At 24.3% G+C, this 13,050-nt stretch overlaps 1 protein-coding gene across 1 annotated transcript; it reads right to left on the bottom strand.

Moving 5' to 3' along the window:
* Position 1: 1 nt before the first annotated feature.
* LOC145849546 (ADP-ribosylation factor 1) lies at positions 2 to 3,031 on the bottom strand. Its single transcript, XM_082954487.1, has 4 exons — positions 2,808 to 3,031; positions 2,409 to 2,466; positions 2,032 to 2,156; positions 2 to 916 (listed from the first exon to the last, which is right to left on the bottom strand). The coding sequence occupies exons 1-4, from the start codon at positions 3,006 to 3,008 to the stop codon at positions 752 to 754; spliced, it is 549 nt and encodes a 182-aa protein (XP_082810613.1). The 5' UTR covers positions 3,009 to 3,031; the 3' UTR covers positions 2 to 751.
* Positions 3,032 to 13,050: the final 10,019 nt, after the last annotated feature.

Below are 13,050 nucleotides of genomic sequence, written 5' to 3'. Positions count from 1 at the left end.
CCTATAGATAAAAACGAACGGTTAGCACGAAAATCTCTTACAACACAAACTATCTACTACTACTATTTAAACTTTGAATTGTTTATTTAAATCTAGTGTGAACTTAAGTTATATATAGACGCTATGAAACTGTGTAACTTGAAATTTATTACTTTTTATTTGTTTTGTCAAAATAAATATTATGTACTGCAAGAAACAAACATTCGGACAGAGCAAAGAGACCTTTCTAACAGAGAATTTGCAAAAATAAGAACACCGATCGAATTTAAATATTAATTTTAGTTTAGATTTATTATTATAAATACACAAATATGGGTTTTAATTGTAGCAAAGCAAATAAAAAACAAGAAAACGGTATGTATTAACAGAAAAATATATAGGTCACATTAATTTAAAATCACAAATTAGCTTGGTTCGTTAATATATATATAACATACACACGAGAAAATCACACAACGAATACTGTTAGCATATTTCAGTTTTTATGATATTCAAAACAAAAATGAGAATGTCCAAATCAAGCGTATATAAAAAACAGAAAGTTTTTTTTGTTGTCGCATCTCAATTGTTGCCGGAACACCCCATGCATGCGTGTGAGTTCGATGTGTGAGAAAATTCCCCGAAACTGAAAGTATAAGAGATCCGCGCGCGCGTGAAAAATAAAACGCAGGAGAGAAAGGGATGGAAATTGTGGGAAACTGCAGGAACGCCACGCATTTTCTCACTACTACTGATATGTAGTGTGGAGAATTTAACTCTTGACGTTCTTGAGCGAGTTGGAGAGCCAGTCGAGGCCCTCGTACAGTCCCTCGCCGTTGGTGGCGCACGTGGCCTGGATGTACCAGTTCCTGTTCCTCATGCTCTGCAGGCCCAGCTTCTCCGTCAGCTCGGAAGGCTTCAGCGCGTTGGGGAGATCCTGTTGGTGTAAATATGGGGTTAAGAGAATAAATAGGTTAAGTTAAATAAAAGTGAAATTTATATAGATAAAAAACTAATAAATTAATTAAAAACTAAAAACTAATTAATAAGCTATACTATGTTCACTCATGACTACTATTCTATGATTCCAGTGTGTTAAAATTAAGTTTTTTTTTTTTCATTTTATATAGATTCATAAATATTTAATGCCTAAGATATTAGTTATTAAAATAACAAGATATTTAATATGATAAGCTAGTACTGGCTGTTGTAACTCTACCAGTGTTTAAAACTTAAGGTAATAACTTCTTAAAATAATGAGGGGAGGATATTAAAAGTATGTGGGTAGAATAAAAAGTACATTGTTAAAAAAAGTAATAACTAAACTACATCTATATATCATTTTACGTTGCTTAGATTGTTATAAATTTTATGTAGTTGACATATTGGTGTTTGTTTGTGGCATGTGGAAAAGTACAGACGATATTAAAACTATTCTCATATTAAACATTTCTCTGTTGTTTTTAATTATATTAGATAAGCAAAGTATGAAAACTTTTGCAATCGGTTGCAGATTTTTACCTTTTTTTACTCACACACCAAGTAAAAATATAAACAATCTTATATTTTTTTTAAATATAAAAAAACTCATTTCAATGATCAACTATCTATAAACATTTGTTGAAATTAAAATGTGTTTTTTTAAGATTAAGATATAATTATTTTTTGATAGGAGAATCCAAACATTTTTAACAAAATACCAGACATTTTTAACAAAAACTTAATACTTTAAAAGGTACTTTTTAAAATCAATTTTTGGAGTCAAAACACCAAAGAATAATTCTTGAACTATTAGATGCATGGAATAAAGATAACTTAAACCTAAACAACCTTCTCAGATTAAAATGTTTAATCATAAAACAAAAGTTTAAACAAACTTCATCATTCAAATTATTATCACTAAAATCTGGAACTTCTTTATAAGATAAGACACAAAAACAAATATAAATCTTATCTATACTCTTACATATGTCTGTCAGGGTTATGTACACTTATAAAGACATTAAAAACAAACACTATTCGATTAATTATTATACGAAAGCTATTTCTAACCTGTTTGTTGGCGAAAACAAGCAAGACAGCATCTCTGAGTTCATCTTCACTCAGCATTCTTGCAAGTTCGTCTCTTGCCTCGCCAATACGATCAGTATCATTCGAATCAACAACAAAAATCAATCCTGTAAATCATAATTAAGTTAAGACAAGAGTAAACTTTTGATTTTTTTTTTTCTTTTACATAAGTTATTTGTTATCTTTTCAGTTACATAAAATTTTAAAATTTTTTTTTTATAAAATAAAAAACTACAATAACTGACCAAGTAAAAAACTCATTAATAATTTTAAATTTAAAATATTTACAAAAACTTACTCTATAATAAAAACTATTATACCAAAATTAAAAAGCCCATCTAGTAACTAAAACCAATTACCTTGGGTGTTTTGGAAATAATGCCTCCACAATGGACGGATTTTGTCTTGACCGCCGACCTATAACAAACAAATATATATTTACAAATTTATTAACTAATTCAACTTAATGCATTTTTTAGTATTAAACAAACTTAAACGTTCATGCAGTTTTAAACGAAAGAATACATATATTTCAAACATTGGTTGTTAAAGGAGTGGTAATGCAAAATACAGTTTACTTACAGACTTAAATGATAGAACAGTAAAACAAACTTAAATTTTACAACATTTATAATTTAATTATAATTAATAAAACCGTTAAAACAATCTTATAGTTATAACATTAATTAAATACTTTAATTTCAATCATTAACTTTTTCATAAATTAAACTTTTATTTACAAAAATAAAAAAACATACATCCCATACGGTGAAGGAGATGTTTTTGTACTCGACGGTTTCCACGTTGAAGCCGATGGTGGGGATGGTGGTGACGATCTCGCCCAGCTTGAGCTTGTACAGCACGGTGGTCTTGCCGGCCGCGTCCAAGCCGACCATCAGGATGCGCATCTCCTTCTTGCCGAACAAGGAGTCAAACAGCTTGCCAATTGAAAGTCCCATACTTTAGTGTTATTATAAAAAAAGATTCTGGAAAAAGAATCAAAATCATTTTTTGCATACTATTAGGGTTTTTATTTCAAATATTTAAATGCTAAAAAGCATCTTATTATATATACTACCTCAAACAAAATAACTTTTTCTTATTATGTTACTAATATTTTAATCTTATTATTATCTTGTCAAAAAAAGAGTCAAACAGCTTGCCAATTGAAAGTCCCATACTTAAATTTTATTATAAAAAAGATTCTGGAAATTTGAGTTTGAACTTTTTTTTGACTTTAAATTTAGATACTAAAAAGGTACTTATTTATATATACTATCATCGAAAACAAAATAACTTTTTCTTATTTTGTAACTTATATAGTAACTTTAAATTATGCTGATATAAATGTTATTTAAAACAGATTCTGTAAAAACTTTCACTAAATATTTGCCTGGTTTTTAAGTTAACAGATTCAAATGTTTAAATTATAAAATTCTTAAGTAAGTTTTTATTTAGTCAAATAATACTTGAAATAATTTCTACACTTGGGTTAAACACTGATAACTGAATAGATAAAATATATACATTTCTTGTTATTAAAAAAAATAATAATGTAATTTCATTACTACAGGAAATAATTAGGGTATAACATAATAAGATATGTAATTTGGTGATAACAAGTTAGAATTGTATGGTTAGGTTGCTTCATGTGGCTTACAAAAACAAAGTTACAACTTGAACTTAAAACAAATATTTAAATTTATTTAAGTTTATAATTAGCTCAACAAACCATTTTTAAATCAATAAACTGTTATAAGGACATTAAAATTTTCTTACAACTTTCTAGGAAAAAATATGTTATCTCTTATCAAAAAACTCTATAATAATACACATTATTATCATGTATAATATTTCTTACAGATATTTTAAGTTAAACAAATTTTTAATAAACCTTATATAAACTTCAGTACTTTTTTTATTTAAGCTTAAGTAATAGAACTTAAACTTGAATTTATCTAGGCAATAATTCAATTTTAAACAATTTTGATCACAATTAAGTACAAAAACAATAAATATAAGAATGCTTAATACAATAGTAATAAAACTTCCCAATTAACTAAATTTTGCCTGATATAATAATAAAATATTTACCCAGTGGTTATAACAACATATATAACTTATAATTCCATATCAGAAAATATATATAAATAAATATATAGAAAATAAGGTGATTATTTAAACTAAATCACTTTCTACAGAGCCCACTTGACGGGATTTTAATTAATTTACTATGTAAATGCAATTTTTAAAACTCCAGAACATATAATTCATAAACACAAAAAAAAAAGATTCTCTTTAATCTTCAGCTGGTTCATTTTAAAATAAAAAGTACTTTAGTAAACAGAGCATAAAAAAGAAGCTACAAATTCAATTCAGATGTCAATTTGTTTTTTGTTTTTTTTGCATAACTTTTGCAACTCTGTTTACTAAAGTGCTACTTATTTTCAATTGAACCAGCTGACAATCTTTTTTGTCTTTATGAAACATATGTTCTGGAATTTTAAAAATTGCATTTTCCTAATAAATCATACACAAACTTAGTAGTTCAAACAAATTTGTTGAAAAATTAAACCTATATCTAATTTAAAAATTTTTACTAGTTCAAACATATTAATTTCTACAGATATAAAGTCTAACAATAGAATAATTTTATTGAAATGCTGTAAAGCTTAAACTGTTCAAACAATTCATACAAGACAATTCACTAGTTATACAAATCTTGTGCTATCAATGACCTGTAAGTAAACAAATAAACCAAAAAAATTTCTAAAGTAAATGACTGATCAAACAGTGCAATATACAACAACCTACTAGTTACAATGTAATAAAACGTTGAAAAAACCTTTAAAACTATAACCAGTTTCTCAACATGATCAAGTAAAAGGAAGGTAAAAAAATCTCATATTTAAGCATTTGATAGACATAAATTAATTTTAATTAGATTTTTTAATACTTGATGGTCATTTCATTAAATACTAATTTTAATAGTTATAATACAGGAACTGGATAAATCTAATATTCTTACTATAATTGTAAATACATAATACTAGTTTCAAAATTAAATTTAAAGTAAAACTAATAAAAACTGTAAGTTAAGATACATATTCTCATATAGATTATAACTATCTTCATATAAATGTTTTTCCTTCATTTAAAATACTCAATTGTTTTAAAACTTTGAAGATTAAAAAATAATACACTTCTTATCTAACACAAGTATTTTATTGCAGTTCAAATTTTACTTATACAACTTAAATATATAAGTTAATGAAAAACTATACATAGTTACTTGATTAACATTTAAGAACTGATTACACATTGTAAAAGTTTTTGTTAAGAAGCTAGCTTAAAATTAGTTAATACTAACAAAATTATAACAGTTTTATTATATTGTATAATTAAAAATTATTTAGCAGTAGGTTTAACAGTTTAATAATATTATTTAACTTATAACTATATGCTAGTGGTGATAGATAAATCTCTATAAGCCCTTTTTACATATTTTCTACAAATAATTATCTATGACATTACTTGGTATAATATTTTCAACAATCATATAAAATATTAAAATATTTCAATAAAACTGCAATAAAATTAAGTTATATTTATGACATACAAGATAATACATAAGATATAAGAAAGGAATTTGAGTAGTAATTTGGTAAACAACAAACGTTTAGGAAGTACTTTAACTTAATTATTAAATAAACTAGTATAAAATATAAATACTTTAAAATGATTAATTTCAATGAAAAAAAATAATCTACTTCTGATAAATTAATCAAGGGTATAGGGGGGTTAAAATTCTATTTCAGAGAGTTTTAACCAAGTTATAAGTCGCTTTTAACAGACTTTTAAAATTTCAATTAATTTTGAGACATAGTCGGTCAAAATCAGATAATACAATGGGCTTCTTATGGGAGGATAAAATTAAAACAACAAATAAATTGAAAACTATTTCATCCTATGTTTTTCGAGATAAACACCTCAACTTTCAAGGAAATTTCCCTTGAAATATTTAGATAAGTCTGTAGGAACAACGTTTTATAAATTAAAATTTATTACAAAAATTTACAAAAAAAAATTGTAGCTTAGTTGAAACTGTACAAAATAAAACCCAAGTTATGATAAAAAGTGGTTTACCATTAATATTAAGTAACTTTTTTTTATCAATACAATGCAACACTTTTGATAAATTTTAATTCACAATTGTTTCCATCAGCATTGTTTAAGCTTGTATCAAAAATATTAAATAAAAAAATTCATTCTAAAAACACACTTTAATTAATGTTCAAAGTTTTTTTATTAACTATTTTAAACATATGTCCTTACTTAAGTAGAACAGCATTTTCCATAAAAAATACTATTTAATAAATATGATAAAGAAACATCCATCTAAGGGCATAGGAAGGGTTTGATTTTTTACTTATTGATCATTTTACATTTTTAGAGTGATTTCTTATTTATCTAAATACTTTTTACAGATTAATAAATTCAAGTTGAGATGTAAAAAAAATCGTGTTTGTTAGGTTCCCTATAGATGTAGGATAAGCTTTAACAAAAAAACTTATAAATGTTTTCTCCTTTTTTTATCAACTTTTCTTAAACTTATACAGTTATACAAGATATACAAAGAATTTTAGGCCATAAGTTTTTTTTTTAATTTTAGCTTTGTTTTATATTTGAAACATATAACTTGAAGAAAGTAAATAATTAAAAAACAAACATTTTATTTTAAAACAAAATTACTTAAAAGTTAGTTTTTGTCTATTTTTGAAGAAAAATATTGAAGTTGAATTTAAAGTAAATTACAATAATTTGCTTATGTATTATAAAAATTTGACTGAAAAAATATAAAATGGTTGTTTGAAAATTGTAAAAAGGGAAAAAATTTTAGTAAAGTACTACTTTTACTTTTTTAATTGGTTACCTGCCACAAGTAAAATATTGAATTCAAACTTTAAAACTATGTCAAAAATATTTCAAATTAATTTGAAAAAAAAAACATTGTTCTATATAAAATTTAAAATAAAACTTAAAAAGACATTTAACTCCTCATGGCTTTGCATAAATTGTAATATATAAAGGTGCAATTATTGCAATGTATACAAGTTTTTTTATGGAGGATGCAAACTAAAAATGTAAAAAAAATTACTTAAAGATTAAGTTGAAATGAGCCTATTTTAATTTTTAGTTAACTTTTCAAAACTATTTATAACTTTTTTAAACCGTTGTTATCAAAATTTTAGAAGTTTGAAAAAAAAAAACTAAAAATTTCCAAGTTTAAGCTTTCTGGATATATTTTCAAGCATTTTTACACTTCATAGAAAAAAATCAGTTTAAAATGCTTCAAGCAGGATTTTTTAAATTTTGATATTGTATAAAAATAAACTTTAAGAGTTTGCTTTAGCCTTCCCACATTAACAACTTTTACATTAATTTAAAGAATAAAGACCTTAATTTAAATTTTATATATATCAATAAATTTTTACCTTTTTTTGAAGCAAATTTTAAACATTTAAAAATTTAATTAATCATATTCTTCAATTCATAAAATCAACATTGTTAAGGTCATAAAGGGTTTTACTATAAATTTACAAACTAATCTTATTTTGTAAAGTTTTAATTATCAAACATTTTTACAACTTCACACAACTCAACAAGTACGTTTTAGATAGGTTGGATTTCTACAGGTTCATTATAAAAAGCATAAAACAAAATAGAATAATTAAACAGGATTAAGGCCATAGGGGGGGTCCACTTTGTTTTTTACAACTTGATCTTATTTTGTAGAATTTAATCTGAGCTATCAGACACCTTTAACCGCTTCAAAAACTCAAAGTAACTTTTGAGATATAAGCGATCAAAGAAAGGGCATTCAATAGGTTCCTTATAGAAGGCAAAAACTAAAAATGCGGAAAAAGACTATTTCACTAAAAATCTATCTCCTCCTTCATTTTTTGAGTAATCTTTCTCAAATTTTTACAGAATGTGTATCATTAAACTTTAAAGAGATCTATTGTAGGAATTTTTTTCATTTTGAGTAAAAAAAAATATTGTCAAAAAACTACCCTTTTTTTTAGTTTTTTGTGGATAAAATTTTTATTTTTCAAAATTTCAAAATTTCTAACAATCAGATTCTTCAAAATATTAAAAGAAACATTTTCTGAAAATTTGAAGTCTCTAGGTCAAAAAATGAAGAAGGAGATAGGTTTTTAGTGCATTTTAAAATTTCCGAGAAAATTGACCCGAAAAATTTGTGGTCCATATGTTTATATTGAAAAATTTTTACAAAAAATTAAATATCTCAAAAGTTAAATGATATTTTTGAATTCTATAAAAACTGATTTGTAGTTTGTACTTAAAGCTTTCATATAAAAGCCTAAGTTAATTTTTGTAAAAAAAAATGTTGGACCCCCCCCCCCTATGGCCTTAATATAAGACTTTTGATTTTTTCTGGTTATTGAAAGTACAGGTTTTTTAGTTTATTTTTTTGATAAAATCAAGTAATGTAAAAAACTGTCTTGAGAATTAAAAAAACAATGAAAAGATACTGTAATGCTACTTTAAATGTGTTCTTTTAATAAAAAACTTAATGATAACCAAAAGTTTTATTTAAACAAAAAATTTTTGTGTCAAATCAAAAATTCATTAGTTTACATGTTAATTGATTAAGTCCCAGGTTTTTTAGCAATTTTTGTTTCAAACTTTAGTTTTAATTTTAATTTCTCAAATTCAAGGTACTTCCAGGTTTTTGAGCCTAAATTTTCAAATTCCAGCTTTTTTGGCAACCCTGATTTTTTTTCTTTTAATAACACAATTCTATTTGGAAACCAAAACCTTATTTTTTGTTAAGTTAAATATTGTTATGATGACTTGTATATAAACTTTTGTAGACCACTTCTTAATCTAATACCAACTCATTCAATAATTATGATGTCACATCCCAAAAGATTGAAACTGTAAAATTCACAGATTAAAAAAATGTTGATCCACTTAGAATTATTAAGAGGTTATTTAATGGTTTTTAACAGTACATATAAAAATTTTCAAAATTATTTGTGGAATAGTTTTGTCAAAATTAAGGTTCTAAGCTAAAAAAAAATTGGTGTGAATCATAAGTACACAGAGTAAGTTTAAAAAAGTCCAAGTTTTCTGAATTTTTTCCATGTTTTTGAAAGTACAATTTTTTTTGTTTATTTTTAGTATAAAAATGATTTTAAAATAAAAAAATAGGATAAAATAATAAAAATATACTGTAATGCTCCTTTTAATAGACTTTACAATAATCAAATTTTAGATTACAAAATAAAATGTTGTACATCATAGATTTTTTTAATCTAATTAAAATCTTTATTTTATTTCATGTTAAAATTGTATTCCCATCTTTTAGTGACTTTTGTTAAAAACTCTAGGTTTATACTATATCTTTTTTTTTACCAAATTCCTCAAATTCCAGATTTTTGGTGGCAAAATTGCCAAATTCAAGAGTTTTTTTTTTTGTAACCACTGAACATAAAGAAAAAAAACTCTGACTTTAATTCAGACTTTTAAAAGTACAGGTTTTCTTAACCATTTATAGCAGTGGTTCCCAACCTTTTTGATGCCCTGCACCCCTAAAGTCTCTTAATTCGATCTCGCACCCCTAACACTATATGCTATTATTATTTATTAATAATTTGATTATAAAATCATTGTTTTTATTAATTAATAATTTGTATTTTTATTTTTATGATAGTGTACTATATTAACAAAAACAAAATACTTGGAAGTTTAGAAATATAATAAACTATATTTGAACAAGTTTTATCTATTCTTTAATTTATACAAAATCAATTCTTCAGCCTATGACTTCGTCATTTAGTTTTTTAAGATTTGAAAAAATATTAGAAGTGAGGAAAAAGCACTAGAAAAGTAATAAATATTAGGCTTAAAATTAAAAATAAACTTTTTATACATTTTGTTATGAATATGTGTACTTAAGAAATAAAATCATATTAAGCTTATGTGATGTTTTATTTTCAAAACTATTAGCAGCTAGGAGGTTTCAAAATAATAAGGGTTTGAGTTAAGATTTTTTAAAGTTAAGATTTAAAAGTCTTAAATTGAAAAAGATATGTATAAAAGCAAACACAAAAAAAAAAATTTGTATGCTTACAACAGTGGCGTAGCATCGTATTTTGGTCAAAAAAAAACCCTAAATTAAAACTTTTGTAATTATCTATAAAAAGATCTTTTTATAAGTAATATAATTGAAATTAATTCATTAAGTAAAATAAATTCAAAGTAACTGTTTTAAAAAATACTTAGAATTATTAGAAGTTACTTAAATAGAAGATTACATTATAAATGTAATAGACTTAACAGAACCTGTTCTTAACAGCTAATAAAAAACCTGCTTAAGATACTAATTTTTATTTAAGTATTTCAATTAAAATAGATGCTAGCTCATAAACTGTTTTAAACAACTAATGGCCAGTTAAGAAAATAAAATATTTAAAGAATAGATGATTAAAATTCACAGATGAAAAAATCTTAAGAAAGCTTTACTGAAATGTTAATTCTAAACTAACAGCTATTATATGAAATTAATAAAATGAATTTACTTCTAGAAAAGCGCTCTTGCTCTATGATGTATAACTAAAATTAATTTATTCAGAAAATTTAGCGCCAACTTCTTTTTATAACAAAATGTACTTTTTAACTTTGTAAACTTTATTAGAGAGTGAAAATCTCCTTATTTATCATACAAAAATGAAAAGCCATCTCGCACCCCCAAGGGGTGCAAGCACCCCTGGTTGGGAACCCCTGATTTATAGTACTAAATAAATTTAAAGTTTAAATCAGGTATAAATAGTATAAAACTATTGAATAAATAATGTGCTGCAACTTTGAAATTTTTTAAATAATAAATAATATTTTTAATTATACAAAAAAAAGCATTAAATCAAATTTAAATTATTTTAGATGTTAAACTTGTTGAAATTTCAAGTTTTTTAAATATTCTTTATAAACATTTCAATTTTATCTAAAATTATCAAATTCCAAGGTTTTCTAGGTTTATGAAGGATTTCAAAATTACTTTGTGTATAACAGGGTTGCCACTCGTTTTTTCAAAAATTTTTCCAGGTTTTTAAAAAGTAAACATTTTTGGGTCTATTTTTAGTTTTAAATTAATTTCTACAAAAGAAACTGTGTTAAATAATACAAAAAACATTTAAAAGATACTGTAAAGTTACTTTAAATGTGTTTTTTAATAAAAAAATTTTTGATGAAACAAAACTATCTTATTTATATGATTGACTTTTTGTGTCAAATTGAAATTTTAGTACTGAAAATGTTAAAACTATTAAAAATTCCAAGTTTTTTGATCAAAATTCCAGGTTTTTAAAGGTTATTTTTGCCTAAACTGTCGAGTTCCAGGTTTTTCAAGGTTTAACCAGGTTTCCAGGTTAAGTGGCAACCCTGTCCAGGTTTTCCAATTTTCTTCCAGGTTTTCAAAAGTACACACTTTTGGGTTTGTTTTTAGTTTTAAGTTTATTTATATATAAGAAACTGTGTTAAATAGTAGAAAAACATTAAAAAGATTAGAGTTACTTTAAATGTGTTTTTTGATAAAGAAATTTGATTATGACAAAAAATCTCACCAATATGATAGATTTCTTGTGTCAAATCGAAATTTTACTACTGAAAATGTTTATATTATAAAAATTTCAGGTTTTTTTCAGCTTTTTAGACCAAAATTTCAGGTTTTTCCGGGTTATTTTTGCCTAAATTGTGGAATTCCAGGTTTTTCAGGTTTCCAGGTAAAGTGGCAACCCTGGTATAAATCTAAATAAAAATGAAAAAAGGTTGAAAGACTTAATTCAGTTTTTAAAGTCAATGATTCAATACTGTATATGCAAAAATATTATTAAAAACATATTAAGAGCTGCAGTCTAACTCTCCTGTTAAAGTAAAAGAAGAAGAAAAAAGTGCATCTGTTTTTACACTTTGAATTAATTGTTAGTTCATGTGTCACATGCAATAAAAAGTAAATATTTAAATAAATATGCATTGTTATTTGAAGAACCAGAAAAAGAACTAAGATAATAAATCAAAATTCAATCTTACAATATTGTATTTACATTAAGGAGAATAAACTTTGTTAGTGAATATATTTCAATTGCATTATTTTTTTTAATTGCTATATAAATATATTAAGGGAATAAGGAAGTTCATCACTTTTTTTTACTAAAAACAACACTGGCTCTTATAAGAAAGATTTAAGGGTATAGGGGGTCCAACATTTTTTACTAAAAATAACATTGGATCTTATATCAAAGCTAGAAGTACAAACTACAAGTCAGATTTTATATAGTTAAAGAACCTTATTTAACTTTTGAGATATTGTAATTCTTATTAAAAGTTTCCAATACAAACATATGAATTGTAAATTTTTTTTGGTCAATTTTCACCAAACATTAAAAAACCACTCAAAATCTATTTTCTCCTTCGTTTTTTGAGCTTGAGATCTCAAACTTTCAGGAAACTATCCTTTTATAGTTTTAAAAACTTTGAATGTTGCAACTTAAAATTATTAAAACTAAAAATGTTAGAAGTTTTATTTTTAAAAATTTAAAAAATCTTATATCTAATATTTTTAAAACTTAATAATAGACTTTCTGTGAAAACTTGAATATTATTGATTATAAAATAAATGAAGAGGTAGATTTTTAATAAATCTCATTAGGTCTTTTTCGCGTTTTTGGCTTACACCTTCCATTAAAAACCTATTGAAATAACCAACTTTGATCAATTATATCTAAAAAATTACTATGAATTTATTAAAGCATTAGAAATGTCTGATGGGTCAGACAAAACTCTATAAAATTGTAAACCAAATTGTAAAAATAAAGGTGCCCATAACAATTTTATTTATTTGTAAAGTGCATGCATGTGATTAACACAGAAAAGTATAAATAATTAAATCACTTCATTTATTAAAACTATTTTAGG

This window comes from Thalia democratica, chromosome 2 (genome assembly GCF_965202585.1).
Source record: "Thalia democratica chromosome 2, ktThaDemo2.hap1.1, whole genome shotgun sequence".
NCBI classification, from domain to species: domain Eukaryota; kingdom Metazoa; phylum Chordata; class Thaliacea; order Salpida; family Salpidae; genus Thalia; species Thalia democratica.
The sequence above is the reverse complement of the archived record's forward strand: the minus strand, read 5'-3'. Positions and strand labels throughout refer to the sequence as shown.